At 43.9% G+C, this 24,832-nt stretch overlaps 1 protein-coding gene across 20 annotated transcripts in view; it reads left to right on the top strand.

The window, feature by feature from the left end:
- Positions 1–24,832, top strand: part of KIAA1217 (KIAA1217 ortholog) — a 925,495-nt gene that overhangs the window by 896,824 nt on the left and 3,839 nt on the right. For 18 of the 20 annotated variants that reach the window (XR_003854495.1, XR_003854494.1, XR_003854493.1 and 15 more), the window contains 4 exons: positions 2,674–2,822; positions 5,250–5,402; positions 13,487–13,606; positions 24,712–24,789. Coding sequence is in view for 17 of the 20 variants with exons in the window: in XM_029588689.1 (XP_029444549.1) it covers positions 2,674–2,822; positions 5,250–5,402; positions 13,487–13,606; positions 24,712–24,789 (500 nt within the window). In the remaining 3 variants the exon portion in view is untranslated. The remainder of the gene's footprint in view (positions 1–2,673; positions 2,823–5,249; positions 5,403–13,486; positions 13,607–24,711; positions 24,790–24,832) is intronic. The other 2 variants (XM_029588698.1, XM_029588697.1) reach the window with 2 other exon arrangements.

Raw genomic sequence — 24,832 nt, 5'->3', positions numbered from 1 at the left:
AAACCATGCCAGCAATACAGTACCCAGCCAAATGAAAGCGGACATTGCTGCTTGCGTGTATAAGGTGATACTGCCTCTTACCAGCTTTGTTTTGGCCAAACTTTAGTGAGGAATGCCCTGATCTATATTGTATGATAGATAATCCATCCGATTCTTGCACTTCCGTTTTCTTGGAATTAGTCGAAAAATAGATTGAGGGATACTTATGCGAATCCAGCTTTTAAGTCGGGCTGCCAAGGCACATGTCAGAAACTTTCCGGTTTGTAGTCGTACCCTCCTTCTCCTGCATTATGGGAGATGGGTTCATATTAGCCACGCAACAAAGACGAGGAGAGAAGGCTGGAGAATGTAGTGAGTGGGGAAAAATAGCACAGCATTTCCAGACCTTCCAGAGACTGACAAGAGAAATAAAACTGTCTAAACGATACTATAGAAAAGAAATATAAAAACTTTTGTATTTGAGTCAGAAGAGACTCTTATTGGTTCTTTTGGATGAGTTGTTAGAAGGCACTGTTGCTTTGCTCTTTTTATAGAATCAAGGAGCCCATGTATTAAGAGTGTACATTATTTATTTTATATTCTGCTTTTCGGCCCTTCAAAGTGGATTACATTCAGGTACTGTAGGTATTTCCCTATCCCCAGAAGGCTTATAATCTAAGTTTGTACCTGAAGCAATGGAGAGTAAAGAGACTTGCCCAAGGTCACAAGGAATGGCAGTTGGATTTGAAGCCTAGTTTCTCTGGTTCATAGCCCACAGTTTGAACCACTAGGCTACTCCCCCACTAAAAATGAACTTGCATAGTTTAGCATGTGCATTAAATTATTTTAACACCTAAAGCCCAGAAAAGTAAGTCCTTGCCTTCCATCCTAGGACCCCAAAAGTGATCCCCTAGTCTCCAGCTCTCTCAAAAAGGATCTTTGCCAGTCTGGGAGGAGTGCAATTCCTAACCTCCTACCGGCCTAGCATTCGATGTTCATCTGGCCTCAGTTCAAACTTTGAACCACACCAGATGAGAGGATGCTTAACACTCCAGAGAGTCAGGAAGAGGATGGTCTGCAGTTGGGGAAATTGCTGTTTTTTGATCAGGAGGATGGGAGATGACTAGAAAGGTAGATATGTTAATGGGGAGAAGGCCAAGGACACAGCATCCTCCCAATATTAAACTCTCTCCCAGTATTAAATCAGTGCACTAATGGTTTACTGAGTCCCTTGACAGAATCTAAATTTTCCACAATAAACTGTGAATTTTCAAAGCACGGCATGCACCAAAACTTGGCACATGAGTTGGGCAAGTTGATTTTATAAGCCTCCCATGGACTGGAGTATCTCCCGCTGTGCACACAAGTGAAATTATTCTGTAAAGGGGTAGAGCATGGGCAGGGAGTGGGCATGTCGGGGCCTAGCCAAGACATGTGCGTGTAAATACTTATGTGCACCGGCACGCGCTGGGGTCCCCTGCCATGTAAATATACTTCTGTTATGGATGGTGGGTAAGTATTAAACAAAGCAAATCTAGGCTAATCAGACAGATTTTAAAAGTTGGGGCTAATAGGAGGGAAAGGAGGCTATTAAATAGGTCAGTTTGGAAGTCCTAAACCTTAACTGGGAAAACTGGGAATGAACCGGGAAAACTAGCTATGGCATCATTGCACATCCCTTATAAAATTTCCCCACACACATGGTAGATGCGGCATTTGCGCATCCAGGCTATTTTATAACATGCGTGCATATACGCGTCTCTGTTATAAAATGAACGAGTCTCTGGACGCGAGCCAACAAACGAATGCACATGTGCGCCTGCGAGCCAATATAAAAGTTACCGTATAAGAGGGTGCATTAAATTTAGCGTCCGCTGTAAGGTCTTAGTACATAGTGACGATTTAAAGAGTCTGCATATGAGGTAAACAGCACACCTTTTTCTTTGAATCAGGACCTTTCAACTTATTGTATCAGCATACCCCCTCATAGTGGTTAGTACATACATTAATTTTAACATAGTTTTGGTACAAAAGCCCCTCAATGAGGATTTTCAATATCTAGTATTCTCGATGTATATTTTGCCATTCCTGTTTCTGAGGAAAGATTCAAATGCACCAGTACAGTGCTCCCAACCCTCTCCTGGACGTACTCCTATCCAGTCAGGTTTTCAGGCTTGCCATCAGTGAATATGGATGAGACAGATTTGTATGCACGGAGTTCCCAATGTATGTAGATCTATCTCATGCCTGTTCATTATGGACTGGTTAGGTGTGCCTGCAGGAGAGGGTTGGAAAAACACTGCACGAGTCTACCTTCAAGAATTGCCTGACACAAAAATAGGAGAGCACATAATTTAGCAATATATTTGCCTACGCAGAGGCACTACCTACCAATTTACAAGTTATCTGCACATACTGTAAAGCCAGTGACTCACTCAGCAATCAGTTTCTTATTGTAACATTTATTCCACATCACTGCACTTGTTTAATAAAACATGGTTCCTTTTAAATTGATTTATTTGCAAGGAGATTCATATTTAGAAAGCCAGAGAGCTGGTTATTCGGATAAAGTTATGCATACAAGTTTGTCGGGATATTCAGTGGGGCTTACGGCTCCATCTGCACCACAAGCCTGGCATTAGATTTTCTCTTTATTTTTCTTATTGAGATATTTTTCTGCACCCTGTTTTACAGAGGAGACTTCTGCTGCAGAACAAGATAACAATAAGGTTGGGAAGTCTCCGCCTCCACCTCCTCCACGTCGCATCTACCCGCCGGGATCTGGCCCCACTCCACCGAGAACGGGCGATGTCATATACGCACTAAAAAAGGAGAATTCAAAGGTTGGATGATGCAGCAATAGTTCACTGGAAAACTGGCCGAGAACTATGGTCCGATTCGTTCCCAGACAAGATTTGTGTTTATACCATAAAAATAGTGAGGAGGGGATGCAATTCGGAAAGCCCTCAGGAAGTGTTTTCACCTGTGGAGAAATGCTTTCCAGCCAGCTTTAAGGACTGGGTAAAAGTAAGGGGGTTGTAGCCAGCAAATCAGATTGCTTGCATAATTTTGAAATTGGGTGTCTTTTGCCCAAAGATTTACATTACTGCAACATTTGGAAGGGGAAAAAAATTCCATAAAAAAAAAAAAAAAAAACTAGCAAGCAAAAATTCTGCTTTTTCCCAAATGTGCTAAATTTAAGAGTCGGACAAAAGTTGCACACGTGTTATTTTGCACAAAGCTTTGCACAGGTGTTTGCTTTGATTTTTTTTTTTCACAAGTTGCAGGAAATCAAAGCCTTGACCCGAAGATGTGCTATTTTAGAGCTTTGCGCACACACTGATCATCAGGCTTTTGGCACTTTTTTTTTTTTTATTACTAGATGCTTAAATCAGACTTTTAAAGATTTCTAGGGCCTTATTCAAAAGGACTTTTTCTCATTTTGTACCTATGGAAAAAATCTTTGTTGTATGAAATTCATAAGAAATAAAATATCTCCAATCCTGGTTTTACAGCATATTTCCCAATAATAATAAACAAAAGACTCCAAAACGCATAGTAACACAATATCTCCGTGACTGATGGCAGATAAAGACCAATTGGCCCATTTAGTCTGCCCAGATGAGATACTTCCTTTCTGGTTGTCTTTCTCTTTGGCTAGATGAGCATATAACTTCCCATACAGCATCCAGCAGAAGCTCCATACACCACTCCCTCCCCCATATCACAGCTGATCTCTCAACCTTTTCCCTGTCACTGGTCTCCATACTGGATCTGTCCCACATGCAGCTGCCAGACACTGCTGGACCAATAATGGAAAACAAGGTGCAGCGTAATAATCACGGGTCTCTCATGGGCGGATATTGTCAAACAACGAGATAGCATTGTTCAGTAATGTCATCTTTGCTAGAATTGTATCAAATCCTAATGCGTTTCTGCTGTGCAGCGACTGAGGTTGCCAAAATGTCATTCTCACCCAATCAGAGCCCTTAGGACACAGTAGGCACATAACCCAAAGGTCTCATTTTTAAACTCTTCTTTAAGAAGTTACCAATAAACCAAGATGGCTGCTAAACCCAGTGCTCTCCTTGGTCCTCAGAAAAGAATGCTAAATACATTTCCTTGTCACGTAAGCTATCTGTGGAAAAGTCCCTCTCTATCTGAAACAAAAGGCAAAGAGGAACGGTAGAGTTACAGCCTTCCACTTCAGAACACATTGCAGGAATAAAGAGAGAAATGACGAGCAGCGTGCCGCTTGTGGCCTTCTTCTTACATTTCCTTTTAATTTATTACATTTCTACATACATCTTTCTATTCCAAGAAAGCGTAGCTTTCATTTTGGATGCTCTGCACTCTCTGAGTCCATTCTTTAAGCCGTGCATGCTGCACTCATTCTTTGCATGGATCAGTGTGATGCCTGCACAGGTTCGTGACTTGGCACAATTTACAGACATCCGTAGTGCTGGGAGGGACTGAGGAGGAAAAGCTTTTTTTTTTTTTTTTTTTTTTAAATAAGTACTTTAACTAGAAAACATTTTTTTAAAATAGTTTTGGCTACTACTGTTGCTTCAGGTATTTTAAATATCAGCAGAACAGTAGTAATACATACTGAAAAGGAAACCACCAAATAGAACGATGGCCAATTTGAAAGTGCCTCTAGAGTGGTGAGAGTGCTTCTGTAAAAGAGACATGATGGCCTGCTTCTATCTGTGTAGGTGTCCTGAGAGTACATCCGCTCATTTGCTCAGTTTCTGACTAAAATTTCTTGGTTACACACTAGTTAATGCACAAAGGAAATGAGGTATGATGCCCAGGAGGTACTTATTCTTTAAGTGAAATCCTTACAGGCCAATGAAAATCAAATGTATGCACGTAAATGGTTTCCCTGCCCCCAGCTTGCCCCTGAGAACGCCTCTTTCAAGTGCACATAAAAGTAGGCATGAAATCGCATCTGTGCGTACTCTTACATGCACCAGTCCTGGGATAATTAAAAAAAAAAAAAAAACCATTTACTTGCATAAAATCCTGTTTTGCACATGTAACTGCTTTTGAAAATTGCTCTCATAAAGCATCAAAATGAAACTCAAAAAGAGCAACAAAAACGACCCTGAAATGAATGAAACAATCTGAGCAAAATTTTGCCCGTTCAACCCCTATTAGGTATGCACTGTGTATGCCCAGTAAAGCTATAGAAATGCTAAGCAGTAGAAATAATGAGATAGTTCGATCCAGTGCACATACACACTGCTCTGCATTTTCTGACTCTCCAGGAATCTAACGAGGAGGCTGGCCTTGTTCTGCAGACAAAGGTAACAAGGTCTCAAACAGAGGATCAAGCCTTACCCCCAAAATCTCCTCCAGTTGCAGCCTCGGCTGTAAAGGATGAAGACGAAGAAGGAGAGCGGATAATGGCAGAATTGCAGGTAATTATTCATTGATCTCTGCTCTGTCTTCACTGTGCCACTTCTAAGGATCCTCTGCACGTGTCCCGTACGTTCATAAACTGCATAACCTTTTTTTTTTTGGGCCCTTCTTCTTCCTTGGAAGACTGTCCCATGCACCCACCACCTTTTCTGTTGGAATTATTTAAAACAGTTACCTTTTAAAATGATTGCAAAGGCAATACATGGGGAATGCTTTCTTACTGCCATCCTTTGCTAGTTCAAATATGCTCTTATTACACTAATGAAAGACAAGTCAGTATGCATTTCACAGAACTGTCGGTGGGTTTCCATCTCCTCAGTGGGGGGGGGGGGGGAGGAAAAGTTATCTCAGAAGAAAGTTTAGAATGATCAGACTAGGAAATGTACTGCTGAAGCTTGCCCAAAGGGTGAGTAGTAATCGCAGGAAATTGACATTGGTAAAAAGATATTTAACACACTAGTTTATATATTTTCAGATAGTTAGGCTTCTGAACTATAAAAAAAAAAAAAAAAAAATTCATGAAGCGCAAAGAGTATTACAGAGGGTACAGTATGCACTTAGAGAACTGGTCAGTCATGCACATCTGCAGACGTAGATACCTCCACCAGTCCTTAGCTGCGCACAAAGGCCAGTCTCTTGAGTAATGTTAGTGACTGTGTGTAACAAGGGAGGTGCTGTGGATAAGAGAGCAGGTCTAAGAATTCCAGAACTGCTGACTCCTAGGAAAGATAGCATCACGCTATTGTTGCTGCTGAATAACAGCTGTACCCAGAACAGCCTAATATGCTGAGTACATGGCAGGTTAGGATCCACTTGGTGCATGCCCTATGATCACAGTGAAGTGGCTGAGCTCTCTAATCAGCTGTCTGAATCCATTACAAAGAAAACAGGACAACACGCCACACTGCATGTAAACCCTCCTGCACTCAAAATAAGATATCGTAACTTTCTTCAAAATTACAGTTCATTGGCAACAACTTACAAATTGGGATGGTAACTTTCAAACCAGGATGCGGGCGCACATGTGCATGCATTCGTCGGCGTATATGTGCACATGTTATCAAATAGCCTGGCCACGCGCACGTGGGCACCACATTTTAAGGGGGCGTGCATAAGTGCACACTTAAATGCTGCTTCTAGCACGTAAATCGGGGGATTTTAGAAGGGGCGCGCCCCGACACCTTTTCCAGTTTTACCAGTTTGCCCAGGTAAGAGAGAGGTCTTCCAAACTCCCCCAGTTTAATAGCGTTCACTCCCCCAGTTATCCTCAGCCCTTAAAACCCCATCAGTCTGCCTGTTTATTTTTATTTTATAACTTACATGGCATCCATTGCAGAAGTAAAGTTACGCAGCAGGGGGGGCATCGGCGCGCGCCAGAGCGCGTATTTAAACGCACATCTCAGCGTCATGCCCTGAAACGCCCATGCCCCGCCCCTATTTGAAAACTTCCGAGATATGCACGCTGTGGCATTTAAGCGCATATCCTACGGCTTATAAAATCCGCTCAACACGCACAAGCCCAGCATATTCGCATATTCCCTAATTAATGTATGCATCGGGCTTTTAAAATTCACCTTTACTTTTTTAAATTATATCCTATCTGCACCAGGGAAATTAGGTAACTTCAACTGGGGATAGCATAACTTGGGCCCTGGTTATTTTAAGACCTCAGTTCTTAGCTTGTTGTATAAGTTATTGTATGCACTACAATTACACACTAATAACTAATAAAAGCCGACTGAGGGGAGATATGATAGAAATCTATAAAATCATGAGAGGACTAGAACAGGTAAATGTAAATCAGTTATTTACTCTTTTAGATAATAGAAGAACTAGGGGGCATTCCATGAAGTTAGAAAGTAGCACATTTAAAACAAATCAGAGAAAATTATTTAAAACTCAACCCACAATTAAACTCTGGAATTCATTGCCGGAGGATGTGGTTAGGGCAGTTAGAGTAGCTGGGTTTAAAATAGATTTCGATAAGTCCTGGAAGAAGAGTCCATTAAGTGCAGTTAATCATGTTGGCTTAGCCACTAGATAATGCCAGTAATAGCCACTGTTATTACTGGCATTATCTAGCATGGGATCTATTTAATGTTTGGGTACTTGCCAGGTACTTGTAACCTGGATTGGCCACTGTTGGAAACAGGATGCTGAGCTTGATGGATTCTCAGTCTGACCCAGTATGGCAACTTGTTATGTTCTTAAGGTATCCAGAAATAGAAACTGAGAAAATTTCCTTTCAGAAACTAAACCAGACATCTGTGCAATCACAGAAACCTGGTTAAAAACCACAGACACAGTATTAATAAATCATCTCCCCACTCAGGCCTACGACCTGTTCTCTATTACCAGGCTCAAAAAAAGAAGAGGAGGGCTGCTGCTGGCAGCCAAAAAAGGGCTAGGCCTAACCCTACAGTTCACAAATGTCTCAACCAACCTGGAATTTGCCCTCTTCAAATCAAAATACCTCCAAAATCGGACTAATTTACGCCCCTCCAGGAATTCTTGAAGCAGACCCCTCCCCCATCATCGAACTCACCGCAAAACACCATAATGCCGAAAAACCAGCCATCCTGATGGGAGACTTTAACCTACATGTTGACGCTCAACCACACTCCACAAATTGCGAAACCCTATTCACCACACTCAGCCATATGGGATTCAGACAAATTGTCAACAATCCTACTCACAAAGCAGGACACACTTTAGACCTTATTTTCATAAATGAGGGAATATCGCCCCATACCATCCCAACATGCTCACCAGTCCCATGGACGGACCAAGGCATCTCCACTGTTCTAGAGATCAAGGAGCACCCTCCCCAAGCAACCCATTTAACTTCAGTAACTGTCAGGAAACCCTGCTCCGGAGAACTCCTCAGCTCGCATCTTTCCAAGGAATTAGATCACCTCGACCTCTCTGATGCCAACACTGCCACTACATCTTGGATTAACATCACCAACAAAGTAGCAGATCAAGTGTGCCCCATGACCACAAAAACACTTCATCCGGATAAGACAACAGGAAACCCTGGTTCACCCCTGAACTGAAGTCGCTCAAACAGGAGCTTAGATGTAAAGAACACAGGTGGCGTAAAAACCTTTCCACAACAACCCTCTCTGCCTACAAATCCTGCCTAAACTCCTACAGAAATGTCATCAACAGAACTAAGAATTCTTCTCTAAAAAGATCCACCACTTTATCCTTGACTCCAGAACATTGTTTTCCTATGTATCAGCCCTCACAAAACCAGCTACACCCCTCATCCCAGACGACCAAGCTACCAACAAGGCCAATGAACTGGCGGACTACTTTGAGAGAAAAATCTCCACCCTCGTCGCACCCCTCACGGGGCCCTCTCCTCCGCCTATTTCCTCATTCCCCACCGGTTCTCAACTCTCGCACTCAACCCTCCAGCAACAAAATTCAACCCTAGCTACCCTTGCTACCTTCGAACTGACATTCTCATTAGAAATAGAAAACATCCTTAAGAAGCTGAAACCCGCGTCTCATCCTTCAGATCACATCCCGTCCAACCTGCTTTTCTCCATGCCAAACATCATCACCAAGCCAGTAGCAGACATCATAAACTGCTCACTGTCTCAAGGTCATGTCCCAGACCAACTCAAGCTTGCAGTGCTTAAGCCTCTCCTAAAAAAACCCAACTTCCACCCTATAGCTAACCTGCCTATGATCGCCAAACTCATGGAGAAGATAGTAAACAGACAACTATCTGAATACCTCGAAGAAAATGATATCCTCACCCCAACTCAATTCGGATTCCGGAAGGCCCTGAACACCGAATCATTACTAGCCTCTCTCTCGGACACCATCCTCCTAAACCTGGTAAAAGGTCAACCATTCCTACTTGCACTTCTGGATCTATCCGCAGCGTTCGATACCGTGAACCACACGACCCTACTACAGTGACTAGCAGACTTCGGCATCACAGGATCTGCGTTCAACTGGTTCAAATCCTTCCTTGAAAACAGGTTTTACAAGGTAAGGATCAACATCAAAGAATCACACCCAATCAGATCTAATTTGGGGGTACCCCAAGGATCATCTCTGTCACCCACCCTATTCAATATTTACCTCCTTCCACTCTGCCATCTACTCACCAACCTCAAGCTAACGCACTTCCTATACGCGGATGACATACAGATCCTCATCCCCATCTCTGAATCACTCCACAAAACATGGTCCTATTGGAATATCTGCCTTATAGCAATCAACAACCTACTCACCAGCCTCAACCTCGTCCTTAACACCAACAAAACTGAAATCCTCCTAATAGCTCCGGACAACTGTATTCCGCTCAACCCCCCAATTTCTTCCCAACTCTCCACAACATCTATTGACCACACACCGCATGTAAGAGACCTTGGAGTGCTGCTCAACAATCAACTCAACCTAAACAAATTCGTAAACACCACCACCAAGGAATGCTTTTTCAGATTGCAAGTATTAAAAAAACTTAAACCACTCCTGCACCTCTGAGATTTCCGCCTGGTACTACAATCTATCATCCTCCCGAAACTGGATTACTGCAACGCACTCCTTCTGGGCCTACCCGCTAACACAATCAAACCACTTCAGATGGTCCAGAACGCGACGGCCAGGATCCTCACAAACACCAACAAAAGGGAACACATCACCCCTATCCTTCAGAACCTTCACTGGCTGCCAGTCAAATTCAGGATACTCTTTAAAGCCCTCATGATGATCCACAAGGCTTTACACGACATCTCCCCCCTCAACCTAACCTTCCAACTTCAGCCGCACACTTCCAATAGACCCATCAGAAGAGCATACAAGGACATGCTATACACCCAGCCGGCCAAAACCTCACTAAGGAAATGTGCCCTCTCCACAGCTGGTCCTCTACTTTGGAACTCGCTCCCACTGGACCTCCGCCAAGAACCCTGCCCTTTGGTATTCAAAAAGAAGCTAAAAACATGGCTATTCAGCCAAGCGTTCCCTGAGAGCTAAGATCCGATGATTGGCGTGTCATAGACATTGCTCCACTTATGCCACTGTATATATGTTTTGAATTGTACTAACTATGTTAGCTAATCATGTTTTTAATTGCTTTTCCACTTGTTCACTGTAAGTTCACTTCAACCTTGTTCCAATGTATCCGCCCCTGAGGCGACAGTTCAGTTCTCTGTAAACCGGTGCGATATGTATTCTATACAGGAACATCGGTATATAAAAATTAAAAATAAATAAATAAATAAATAAATAACGGTGGATAAGGTCAGCAAAGCCTGTCCACTTCTGATGTAATACTGCAGAGCCTATCCTGTTTCGGGCTTTATCCTCACATCCTCATATCTAAGGATCCTCTGTGCCTACCCCATGCTTTCTTGAATTCCGTTATAATGCTGGTCTCCATCTCCTCCACAGAGAGGCTGTTCCAAATATCTACCACTCTTTCTGTAAAGAAATATTTCTATGTCACTCTCGTGTCTGTCCTCCTCTGAGCTCATATTATGACCTGTTCTAAAACTTTCTTTCTACTAGAAAATGTTTGCTTCTTGCATATTAATATCTTTAAGGTATTTGAATATCTCTGTCATACGCCCCTCCCTTCTTGGGTACACTTATTTAGGTCCTTAAGTTTCATTTCATAGGGATTATAGTGCAGAATCCTCATTCTGTTGGTAGCCTGTCTCTGAACTGCCTGTACTCTGTCTATATGCTTTTGGAGATATGGCCTCCAATGACATGTACTGCGGCATTATCACCTCCTTTTTCACGCTGGTAATACCTCTCAACACATTAAAAAAGGTTGCAAGCCTGCGACTGAGAAACCTGAAGCAGCTTTTTGGAATGAAGTGACAAGATTGTGCTACAGACACTGAAGTATTGAGAAGAGCTCGCATGCTGAATGTTGAGGTACTTATAACCAGAGCCTCCGGTTTCCTGTGGCAGATTTTTCAAGATTCAGTGGCTAGGGTTAGCAAATTTTGTGGCCGATTTTTCAAAATTCTGCAGCAATTATGTGGTAGATCTGCATAATTTTGCATAAAGATTCACAGTTCTGACTATGCAAAAAAGTCAAGATTTTATTGAAAACATTCATATTTTTAAACAATATTTAAACTATATACAAATAAAAAAGCTCATCTTTTACAAAAATCAACTATTCATAAGTTCTAAACTTAACTGTGCACCATCACTTTTGTTTTGAATTGAAGTACAGTGCAACCACTCTTTTTATATTTTCCTGAGAAAGTCCTCATTGTCTTTCTGAATATATAAGCTTATGTATGCGAAGCCACGCTCCGCATCTGCGGCATTCTTCATGCTACATGATATTGTATTATTTTTATTGCTGTTTATATAATTATTTACATAAGAATTGCCATACTGGGTCAGACTGAGGGTCCATCAAAGCCAATCCAGGTCACAAGTAGCTGGCAGGATCCTGAACAGTAGATAGATCCCATGCTGCTAACACCCAGGGATAAGTATAGTGGATTTCCCCTGGTTATTAACAGTTTCTTCTTCAGGAAATTGTCTGAACCTTTTTTAAAACCCAGCTACTTTAACTGCCTTTTATATTGTATGCCATTTGAATTGCACTTGAAAATTGCCCTAGTGACAGTGAACAACTTGCTGTCTATGCTGATTGGCTGGTAGAGAGAGCCAATCAGCATATAGCTTTGTCTTGCATGCTGAAACAGGATGGCCTTGAAGCAGCCCTGCAGGCACTATGGGGCTTTGTTTAGGTAATTCAGTCACAGCAGGGGATCTTGGAAGTTTATTGAATGTGTGGAGGGGCTATCAGATATGTGGCAGCAACTAGATCACGGGAGCTTAGGGGTTCTGCTTAAAACAGGCTGTGTTATCCATGGTTCTAAACATTTGTACACAAAAAGATTCTCCTTTATGGTGAACTTAAGGGAAACCTGACTTAGGAGGTTAAAAGCTGCGATGTAAGGCCATTTTGAAAAGGAACCTGAAGAAGGCAAATATCCACATAGAGAACTGGGAAGAGTTTACCAGAGACAGATATAAATAGAAATCTTTATGGTTGATTCTGTTCACAAGAGTTGATATGCATAGGGAGACAGTGTATCACAGTGACACAATATCAAGCAGTCTTTCAGTTTCTTCTACCAAAATTGTCACAGAGGCATCATTTCAAATGCTGAATTAAAAGGTGTTAAATTTCCTTCTCCAATAATTATCATCAGGAGGTGAGGGGAAATGGGTGACTGCGCTGTGTGACCATGCCCCTCCCCCGACGTCAACTCTTTGTGTTTCATTTACTATTTTTTCTTTTACGTTTTCTGTTAAGTAACCTTTTTTCAAGTTCCTACCTTATGCCTTTGTTAACAATTTTATTATAAATGTTCTCTGTATTTGACTATGGAAATATTTTTTCCTGCTTTTTCTGTTTTATGTAAACCGGTATGATTTGCATTTTAATGTAAGAATGTCGGTATATAAAAATTATAAATAAATAAATAAATTATTGTCCTATGACAGAGTCAAAAAACGTCTCTCCCTGCTTCCGACTTTTAGCACTGCATTATTGCATTGTTTTGTTACCTTGAGGTCATCAGATATGATTACCCTAAGATCTTTATCGTTATTGGTGCACATTAATATCTTGACCCCATCATGCATTGCTCTCATGGATTCCTGTGCCCCCAAATACATGACTCTGCACTTTTGTGCATTTAATCTTAGTTATCAAACTCGTAACCGCTTCGTGAGCTTTCTTAGATAATTTGTATATTTTTTATTTCATCAATGCTACATTTGTTAACAAGCAGACCACAGCATTAAATGTCCCTTTAATTTAGTTTGTTATAAAAGTATCAGAAATATGAAAACCGATTTGTTTCCTTTTTCAGTAAAATGTGTAGATGTGCAAATTATTATAAAAAAGACAAAATATTTTATTCATCAGAGATGTCACATGAAAGTATAATGGTGAATATACGTAGTGCAAAGCAGTACCCAGCTTAGCTGGCTTTAGGTTTGCAAAGTGAATATCCTACTGTACGTTTACTGAAAGCAACAAACAATTGTGCTAACTACAAATTTCTTAATTTCTTAGGCTTTTCAGAAGTGTTCTTTTGTGGATGCAAATTCAAAAACTGATGTTGAACAATCCAGAGCTGATACTCACGACAAAGATATAAGGCCCGGGCCCCTAGTTCATCCCAAAGAAAAGAAGGTAATGGTGGCAAGAATAAATAAATATGCCATAACCTTCTTTCCTCGCTTAATCACTAACTCTATCCCCTCTCTCTACTTCCTTAAAAACTTCAGCATGTGCTGCTTAGCTGCTTGGCTTCTTTACTCACGCCCAGGTCTGCAGGATCTTACTCGGTGCTCAGCACGATGAGCAGCAACACCTAACATGAGAGGCAGGGCCCCTGCTGATTTTGCTTGAATGTAGAAAGATTGCCCTGAGAATGTACCGGGTACATGGCAGCACTCGGAAAAATGGACAGATTAGCACAGATTTGACTTGTGAGGACCAGCACCACTCTCAAGGCTGCCCGGTTGTTAGATTCAGTTCCACAATCGGTTCTCGGACATAGGTAAGATGATTTAAAGAAAGAGCTCCTTGTTCTAGCCCCTAGAATTATTATAATTTTTCCATTGGGGGGGCCATTGCCTTCTGGTTGTGGAATGGAGGAAGATGATTACTGCACAGGGAAGATAATTTTGAAACCTGAACGCGCATGTCCATATGTACATGTATATGGGCGTGCACAATTTTACTGCTCTGTTTTATTGCCTGCACATATATGATTTGTGCAGGTTATAAAATATGCACAAAAATGTGCTTAAACATGCATGCGCATATAAACACCATGGGCCGCACAAGTTTGGATTTATCCGGATAAGTTCTGCTTTTACCGACTAAGCATTTCCAAGGCTGCTACTAAGCCTGATAAGTCTAATAAGTGCTACCTGCTTTCTAAGTCGTACTTTTCAGACTTATCTGGCTAAGTAGCGGCTTTGGCACTGCTTAGTCCAGAGCTTTCCAAAGTGTGTGTCGCGACACTTTAGTGTGTCGCGCAAGCCCGGTGCACGTGACACACCGGCAAGTGGGAGCCAATGCGGCCGCCGGTGGACCTCATCCCTCTGGCGGCTGAGCAGTGAAGTTTTGCTGGGCTGTGCTGTGTGCCGGAGACACACAGCAGGAAGATCGGCAGGGCCGTGGTGGAGCTTACGTCACCACGGCCCGAAGAAAAAGGTCACGCAGGTGCTCCTCCTCCTTCCTGCCCACGCGGCCCCGGAAGAAAAATGTTGCCGGAGCCGCACGGGCAGGAAGGAGGAGGAGCATCAGCCACGTGCAGAAGAGGAGCAGCGGGCTGAGAAGAGGAGGCCCGGTAGCAGGGTCACCACCGCGGATCGGCCCGCGAAGATCAGGGACGCCGCTGCTGCGGATCGGCCCGCGAAGATCAGGGACGCCGCTGCCGTGGATCAGCCCGCAAAGATCAGGGACGCTGCAGAGCCCCTCCTGCAGCGACCCGTGAAGAGGAGCCCAGAGGTAAGAGAGAGGCAGAGGGCCCGTAGAGTGTGTGTATGAGATGAGTTGAGAGACTGTGTGCGGGAGTGAGGACCTGAATGTTTGCAGAGACAGCATGTGAGAGCCTGTGTGTGTGAGAGAGAGACAGCATGTGCCAGTGAGAGCCTGTGTGTATGAATGATTGTATGAGAGAGCATGTGACAGTGAGAGTCTGTACTTGAACAAGACAGCATGTGGGAGTGAGAGAGAGCCTGGGTGTGTGAGAGAGAGACAGCATGTGCCAGTGAGAGCCTGTGTGTATGAATGATTGTATGAGAGAGCATGTGACAGTGAGAGTCTGTACTTGAACAAGACAGCATGTGGGAGTGAGAGAGAGCCTGGGTGTGAGAGTCAGACAGCATGTGCAAGAGAGAGACTGTGTATGAGAGTCAGACAGCATGTACAAGAGAGAGACTGTGTATGAATGATTGTATGAGAGAGAGCATGTGACAGTGAGAGTCTGTGCTTGAGCAAGACAGCATGTGGGAGTGAGAGAGAGCCTGGGTGTGTGAGAGTCAGACAGCATGTGCAAGAGAGAGACTGAGTATAAATGATTGTATGAGAGAGAGCATGTGAGAGTGAGAGCCTGTGTGTGTGTGTGAGAGAGAGAAAGCATGTGAGAATGAGAACCTGACTGTATGTTTGAGGGAAGAAGATAGATGGAGAGAAAAGAAATAGAAAACAAAGACAAAATGAAATGAATTGGTAAAAAAATAAGAAAGGGGAGGTGGAACAAAAAAGCCTGTGACCAACCGATTAGAAAACAGATCAGACAGCAAAGGTGATTGGCACATGTAATCTTTGGTAATGTGCAAGAGCAGCATTTTCTCCATGCGGATCTCACAATGTACGAGATCAACATGGAGGAAGTGGAAACCCACGGGGCCTGCACAGAGGAGGCAGCAGAATGGGCTTCAGTGCCAATAGCAGCAATCTGCGCCTCCCCAATAGCCATGCGGCATCAGTGACAGTGGCAGCAGAGGAATGAGAGAGGCTCCGAGGTTGCTGGCAAAAGAAAGAGAGGGGGTCTGCCTTTAGTGTGTGCATGTGTATGAATGGGAGTCTGCCTGGGGGTGTATGTGTGTGAATGCATGGGTGCCTGCCTGAGGGTGTGTCTGTGTATGAGAATGTATGGGTGTCTTCCTAGGGTTTGTATGTGTGAGAATAGGTGCCTGCCTGTGTGTGGTATATGTATGTGTGTGTGAGAATGAATTGGTGCCTGCCTGGGGGTCTGTTTGTGTGAGAATGAATGTGTGCATGCCTGGGGGATGGTGAGGGAGTGGTGTGAAAATGAATGGGAGCCTGCCTGGGGGTCAGTTTCAGTGTGTGAGAATGACTGGGAGCTTGCCTGGGTGTGTGTGTTTGTGTGAGAATGATTGGGAACTTGCCTGGGTGTGTGTGTTTGTGTGTATGTGAGGGAGCCAGAGAGAGTGAGAGCATGAGTGTATATGAGAAAATCCAGGGGAGTAAGAGTTTGTGTGTGTGGGGTGGGGGGGTGTGTGGAGGGGGAGAAAGTGTCTTAAAGCCTGAGAGTGTGTCAGTGTCTGTGAGAGCGAGAGGTTATGGTGGGTATAACAGCATGAATATGTATGTATGTGACAGTATATGTGTGAGAGAGAATGGACATGGGAGTATGTGTGAGAGAGAGGATAACCTCCTAATTCTCGACAATATCAGGGTGACTGGAAATCAAGAGCTCCCACGTATGGACAGCAGAGGCTTTTTAAAATCCTTATTAGTTTTAATCATTGGGTGTTATTTGATATATGTGCTGTTTTTAAACATTTTATTGGTATTTGGGAAATTGTAAAAAATGTATATGATTTTAATTAATAGAAATTCTATTTATCAGTAGTTTTAAAATATTATTTTATTAGTATGGTTTTACTATTATAACTGATGCCTTATGTTTCTTGATTTTATTTGTTTTATAATGCATGGTGGTTCTGTTTTTCCATTGTTAATACACAGAGTCTGGCTTCTTGGGGTTTCCATTTCAGTTTTTGTCTAATTTGTGCTCCTTTATTTTGTATTCTGTATTTGGTGAGGGTCTGTCTCTGCTCTGTGTGTGTGACCACGATGAGAGATTCTGCTAGCATGTAGTGTCTGTATAGGGATCTATAGCAATCGGGTTTGTTTTGTTTCCTCAGTAGGTGGTGTATTGGTATTCTAGGACCGAGTGTAATATTTACCCTTGCTTTTTCACAGGTAGGGTTATTGTTCTTTGAGTCCTTGGTGTTATTACTGTTGTGTTACTATGGGATTGCAGTATAGATTTTGAGTGTCTTTTTTGCGAGGTTTTGTGTTAGTTCACAATGGGGTAGATTTTAAAAGAAGCGCGATCAGCCTACTTTTGCTTGCGCATTAGACTCAAGCAAAAGTACGCTGGATTTTAGTAGATACGCGCGGAGCCGCGCGTATCCACTAAAATCCTGGATCGGCGCGCGCAAGGCTATCGATTTTGTATAGCCTGCGCGCGCCGAGCCGCGCTGCCTCCCCCCGTTCCCTCCAAGGCCGCTCCGAAATCGGAGCGGCCTCGGAGGGAACTTTCCTTTGCCCTCCCCTCACCTTACCCTCCCTTCCCCTACCTAACCCACCCACCCGGCCCTGTCTACACACCCCCCCTTACCTTTGTCGGGGGATTTACGCCTCCCGGAGGGAGACGTAAATCCCCGCGCGCCAGCGGGCCTGCTACGCGCCGGGCCGCGACCTGGGGGCGGGTACGGAGGGCGCGGCCACGCCCCCGGGCCGTAGCCACGCCCCCGTACCCGCCCCCAAAACGCTGCCGACACGCCCCCGGAACGCCGCGACGACCGGGCCCGCCCCCCGACACGCCCCCCTCCGAGAACCCCGGGACTTACGCGAGTCCCGGGGCTCTGCGCGCGCCGGGAGGCCTATGTAAAATAGGCTTCCCGGCGCGCAGGGCCCTGCTCGCGTAAATCCGCCCGGTTTTGGGCGGATTTACGCGAGCAGGGCTCTGAAAATCCGCCCCATAGTGCCTGGCAGTGGAAGGTGTTTGTGCTGCTGTTACTGTGAGGTGACACCAGAATTTGAAAATATCTTTTAGTATGATGAGCTGTAAGGGAAACATCCAAGCTCCATTGTTTGGGGGAATTTCAGTGGATGCACAGAGTTACAGAACTGGAGGTGCAGGATTTATATTGACATTCTGTCCCTTCCTATAAATTCCAGTCTTCACTCTTATAGCCATATAGAATTAGTTGAATGAGGCTATCAAATAATTATATAGTGTGAAACTGGCCAGCTTTTTAAAATTACGCAGAAGACCCTTTGGACTTTCTTATTAACACCAAATATTCAAACGCTGTGTTCATCGCATCAAGCTCATATATCTCATTAAAGAGGTAAACTGAATAACACAATAACTTTGTTTTATTATTGTTATTCATAAATTAGAACAATAACATTAATCTTGGAATATTATATATTTTTAATATAAATGAGAGGTTTTCACAAGATAAAATGTTTCACGACACAACCTATTATGTATATATTTAAGGAAACATACATAAATTGTCGAAATACATTTCGTTCGTTTAACCTTTAACCTCTGGTTTGCTAGTAGACTGAATTACTGTGTCCCGAAATTATGTTTGTCTAAAAAGTGTGTCACCAACATGAAAAGTTTGGAAAGCTCTGGCTTAGTCGGTTAAATCAGAACTTATCAGACATGTTAAAAAAAAAACAAAAAAAAAAACCTTAAATTTATTTATCCAGATAAGTGTGGCTACATCTCTGGATAACTCCAGACTTGTCCACCTAAGTAGTGGCGAGGTGCTACTTAATCGGAGAAATTGAAATTTGGCGAGATAAGTGTGCGCAAATGGTATACCTGTGTATTTTTATTTCACATTTTAAAGTGATAAGCGAGTAGATTTTATGCACATGGAATTCAGTGGAGTTTCTAACATGCATGCAATTGACAGCTTTACCAAATAGTTTACCCGTTCGCCCAGTTCATCTGCAGGTCAAAGAGACGCCCCTGGCTCTTCAGCCTGAAGTCCCTCCATTTCACCCAGCGCCCCCCATCCAGTCATTTTTTCACTTCCAAGACATTGATGATCGTTTACTCCAGACATTGAGCAGGAGCAAATATATGCAAGTAAGCTGCCACAGTTACAGCGTAAATTGCTTATAAAATGGCAACTTATTTTGTGTAAATGTTGGGCCTGCCCTGGAACCCCTCCTCCCCTTTTTTTTTTTTACACATGCAGATTTGCTCACAGGCCCTGCTGTACGCGTGTATGTTGAGGTTTCTAAAATAACATTTACTCCCGTACGTGCTGTCTTACACGCGTAACTATTAATTTTTACACGAGCAACTTTTGAAAGTTCACCGTATATTGTGGGAGATGAAGAGGGGGGGGAAAGAATGGTTGGAAACAAGGGTCAGAGCCCAGTTAGAATGATTATAACACTTTATTGCAGAAGCAGACAATCTATGGCCCGTGGGAGGTTTTAGTCCGGCTTATGACAGTGAGCCTTGTCCTGGCCTGCAGCGGCCATAGCACCTCACATTCAGCAGGGAGTGCCATTCCCTAGATGGATAAGATGGGGCTGCCGGCCCATCAGGCTTCTGCAAGGGTCCTCCCTGCCTCTTCCTCAGACTCATTGCCATCATCAAACCTCCGAGAGGGGACACCCCATTAAACTCTGAGACTCCGCTCCCTCATGTGGCCTTCCAGCCCAAAAGTCTGGCCCAACCCCTTCTTTATGCATTCAGTCCTGGTTTACAGTAGAAAGACCTCTCGGAGGCGGAAGGAACATGGGAAGTGCTTACTATCCAATCTCATGTGATCATGCATTCTTGGTAGGGGCAATATCTAACTATGTGGATGTTTCATCTAAATGCTGGATCAGAAATTAAATCGCGACTCAAAATATTCACACAAGACAGGTCACGATTTTAACCTAAATGAAGCAGACTTTTTGTAACCACTTCTAAACTAACCATGGCATTCCTTGTTAGCTTCTTCTCCTGCTGACTGCCACAGCTTAGGTTCTGTAAACACAATTTTATTGTGGTCTGTTAATAAAAGGTTTGCTTGCTTTCCTAAATACACAAACATTAAATTAGTACGTCTTAAGCACTATAGCCCTTCCTCTCTAGATAACTCCACCGCCACTTTTTTTTTTCTGGCTTTCTTTCTTGAGCTTAAATCTTGTGGCATGAGAGCCACTTTAGCTTTTAGGGGAGAGCTTATGCAAACACGTTTCTTTACGCAGCAGTCCTTCAGCACATATTCTTTTCATTCTGGAATACTGGAACCATTTTCAGAGTCTTCTACAGGTCTCCTAGTGAACCAGGATCTTACAGACAGTGTAGTGGAAAGTTAAGCGTGTTCCTCTTCTCTCGGCCCACCTTACCACCTTTTCACCATGGCGGGTGACTGCTGGGAGAACCAGAGAAGGCAGCGATAGTAAGCGGGTGCTGCAGGAGAATCTGATAACCTGCCCCAGAATTACTGGATTTACTGATACACTATTTACAAACTTCAGCGACTCTCACCGACACAGGATACCTGGTCTTAAAACGGAGTCCTAAAAATTCCAGTTTAAACATTTTGAATTATTTTCGCTAGGCACTTAAGTCATTCTGACTGGCAAGGGAATGTCATTCTCTGGCATGTATCAAGAATGTAAAAGGCTTTAACAGAGAGCTTAGACTCTATATAAAAAAGAGTGAAATGCACAGCGTAACAGAGCATTTCAAGTTTGTCTTTTTTTTTTCTTTTTGTGTTTAACATAAATTTGGGGGGTTTGGCTCTTCCATGCCTGATTCAAGTATACCTATTTAGGACACATTAAAAAATAGATTGGTTAAGTTGCAGGGCTAAGCCTCCGCAAAAGCAAAAATGGGCTAGGTTACTTATTGTACTTAGCTTAGCAATAAAGGGCACTTTTATGAAAGCTGCAAGATTTTGGTCTTCAGTGCTCTTAAAGATGGTCCAGAGCAGGGACTGGGATGATACATGCCAGGACACCATGCTAGCGCAAAAGCAGCAGCAGCACAGAATACAGTGAATGCACCCTGCTGGGCCCAGCGGCTACTCCTCCCCTACACCCACGCCTTTCTCTGCTGGGGGGGAACGGCGGGAGGAAAAGTGGAAGGTGTGGAAAGCACACGCATTGCCTACTTGTGCTGCTGGCCTCCTGGCACTGCTTTTACTGGCAAGGCCTGTGGGAGAGAATCAGGGCAGGAACTTGAAAAGGGAAAAAGGAGTAGGCGAGGAATCTGGTGAAGGAAGGAGGAGGTGAGGAAAGAGGGGAGCGACTGGAAAGAAATCTGGAAGGCTAGGGCGAGGAATGTGAAGTGGTGTGTGTGTGTGTGGTGGGGGGGGGGGGGGGATGCCATCCTGTCACTGCTTATTTCTATAGCACCAGCAGATGTGTGCAGCACCTTACAGCCTGAAAGAGGAAGGGGGAGGAGGAGAGGAAGAAAGGATGGGAAGGAATCCGATGACAGGGGAGAGAAGAAGATAGCAGGGGAGACTGAGGAGGCAAAAGGAACGGAAGGTAAAGTGGGAGACGGGGAAGAGAAAGGTGGATGGGAGCAAAGGGGGGAGAAAGCTAAGCGAGTGGCTATTCATTTATTTCCACTTCATTACCCGCTTGGCGCAGTAAGACTCCAAGCGGGGAGCCATGAAAACAAAATAAAATGATACTCTGGTAAAATGGAGGGAAGAGAGGAAGGCGATGGGGAGGAGAACAAACTGGATGTAGCAGAGGGTAGTAAAGAGGAAGAGAATCCCCGCTTTATATTCTCCTCATCAGCTGCGAGACGGCCTCATAGGTGGTGCCATAAAACTGAATATTCTTTCTGCTGTGGGAGGGGGAGGGGGTGCCTTTTAGGGCTTGATTTTCCAAGCCCATACGGCCCTGCTTTTTGCGCGTAAGTGGCACTTTGAAAATCAGTTAGAGGGGTTTGTGCCTTCCAGGGGGCAGAATTGAGGCAAAGAAAGCAGTTCTGTGCATGGTTTTGATTTTTGAAAATATGCACATAAATATACAAGCAGAAAGCTGCACCCGCTGAGAAGCAGGGGTACGTGTTTCCTAGAGCAACCTGCAAATTTTGCAAAAGGACTGATGCTTCCTAGGACCACTCTCTTTGGGCACTTTTTTTTGGGTTTGCTTAGAAATACTTCATCGTGTGAATCCAATCTTACACTCTGTTTTCAAATTTTAGATAATAATGACCTTAATCTACTGTGGTTTAAAGCAGCAGCACTTATTAAATTAACATTTTCCAGCTGCCAGAGCATTAAGTTTTCTCCTAGGATAAACAAGATGATAGTTCTCACATGTGGGTGACATCATCCGATGGAGCCCGGCACGGAAAACTTATGTCAAAGTTTCTAGAACATTTGACTGGCACACTGAGCATGCCCAGCATGCACCTATCCATGCATCCACATGGGGTCTCTCTTTAGTCCTTTCTTTTCTGCAGAGCTGTCGTCTCGTGGAGGTGGAGCTCGTGCTCGTTTTTTTTTCTCGGGAAACTTCCTAAAAGTGAGTTTTTTCGTTTTCTTCTTCCTGCGCTGGGTCTCTCTCCGGTTCCCACTTCTTTCTTGATTGGTGAGTATTTTTTCACACTTCTCCCGTACCCACTGGTCTTCATGCCTTTTGCGGTCCCTGGTGAGCCTCATGGCGGCCTTGGGCTTCCGGCGGTGCCCCCAGTGCCCTCGGATTATGTCCCTGACAGAGTCACATGAAGTGTGCATACTGTGCCTGGGGGTGTTCGGGGTTGCGAATTGTGTGCTCAAATGACCCCAAAGGGCCGTTGGGCTAGGTTGGACAAGATGGAGAAGGTTTTTGGTTCAGGGAAATCCGAACCTTCCACTTTGGCATTGATGTCATCGATGCCTAAAGACCGAGGGAACCGTTCGTCCTCGATCCCTCGATGATACTCCTCCCCCGAGGCTTGTGGGGGAAAAAGGCTCTGGGGATCGCCCAATCTCTGTCTCCTCCAAGTCGCAAACTTCAGGATCATCTTCTTCATCCTTGGCACCAGGGAAGGACCGGGCTGAACACCGTGGGAGGTCTCGGAAGCACTGTCACCGGTCCCCGTCTACACACGGTACAGAGCTCGGGCTGGCTATAGCGCTTATCGCCTTGCCCCCAAAGCAGCCATGGCAAGAGGAAGCACCATCCTCCCTCGATGCCATTGGCCTGAGGCAGTCCACACCAGTCCCGGTGCTGTAAGTCTATCCTCCTCTGGGCTCCAAGGAGGAGTTAGCCTCGTCCCTTCCCTTTCATCGGAGGCTTTTGCGGCAGAGTTGGAATGTTGGGTGTGCCTGGCGGTGGAACGTGCTTTGTGCGACAGGGAGCCGGTGCTCCTGCCACTTGGGCTGGTGCCTTCCCCAACACCAGTGCTGTCACCAACACCCTCGTGTCCAGTGCCTGCACAGATGCCAGTGCCTGCACCGATGCTGGCGCCTGCGCCGATGCCGCATAAGGTACTGGGGTTGGAACTGTTGTTGGACCGTCTTGACGTCCTCCTTGGTTTCTAGAAACGTTGACATATGTTTTCTGTGCCGGGCTCCATCTGATGATGTCACCCACATGTGAAGACTAACATCCTGCTGTGCTAGGAGAACACCTGTTACAGGTAAGAAACTTCGCTTTCCAATAGGTGATTATAGTGCTACTTAGTACTTATTACATGCTCACAGTAACCATTTCAGCTAGTTCAGAGAGATGTCCTGCTGGTGTGAATTACTGCTTTAACATGTCTAGCATTGGTGCTATGGCAGCAAGCTCTAACTGCATGGATATGTCCAAGGAATCACTTAAACAAAGATGATGTCATGCATGTATTTTAATTGCATCACCATCATGGGAAATTATAACATACTGATTTCTGATTTTATGAAAATGAAATGTATTTGATAAATATATTTTTTGCAAATTGGTAAAGAATTATGCCTTTCTTTTGTTCCGATTAGCTTTGTTTTATTGTCAGCAGTAGCTGAATACTGAGGATTGAGGCTGAGTAGAGCTGAAACAACACTGGCAGGAATTCCTGTTCAGCTAGAGTCTTTCTTATTAGGCGTATGGGTTACACAGAGCATTCAGAATGGATGTGTTCTGCTGAACCAAAAAAAAAAATCAATGAAACTCTGATGTACTGATAACTAAATTTCTTTTGTAAATGATTCTTGTTTCAATCTGGGCAAATGAGATGCCACCACTTGGGATGAGGTTGCCATTCCCTGGGCATCAATCAGTTGCACCACTGAGATTCACTTTAGAGAGGGCTAAATGGGTGACTGAGAGGGCATGATGAAATCGCTGGGACAGGAACAGGAGCCTGCCACCAGCTGCCACACATCCTGCAGATCAGTAGGAACATATTTATGATGGAAACTGTCATTACAAAATCAACAGCAAGATAAGCGATTCAGTAATATACACACTAATAAGCTCTCTACACTTTTATATATTCTTCAGTGAGTTGATGGGGCTGCTGCTTTAACTAGAAAAAAATAACCCATCTAGTGGAGACAAATGTATCTAATCTGATATCAGTGTTATCTGATAATATATGGCATACTGCATAGACAGCATATTGCATGCCTCTGTCCTAAGTACAATAAAGTTACTCATGTTGTAAAGATGCTTTTGCACAGCCTGCTATGAAAACATTATGAATTGACTGATCATTTTGTATCAATAGCAATCCATTATTAGCCTGCATATAGTTTTGTGCAGTAATGTATCATGCACTGTCCTACTAGAAATTGGAATTTTTCTATGAAGATACAGAGAAATCAGATGATGGCTACAGAAATAATGTCACAGCAGAGCATAAGAGGGTAAGTTTACCTGTCTGTATGATATTGTGACAATTAAAAACAA

Source organism: Rhinatrema bivittatum, chromosome 2 (assembly GCF_901001135.1).
Source record: "Rhinatrema bivittatum chromosome 2, aRhiBiv1.1, whole genome shotgun sequence".
NCBI classification, from domain to species: domain Eukaryota; kingdom Metazoa; phylum Chordata; class Amphibia; order Gymnophiona; family Rhinatrematidae; genus Rhinatrema; species Rhinatrema bivittatum.
Note: the sequence above shows the minus strand (reverse complement) of the source record. Positions and strands in the feature narration are given on the sequence as shown.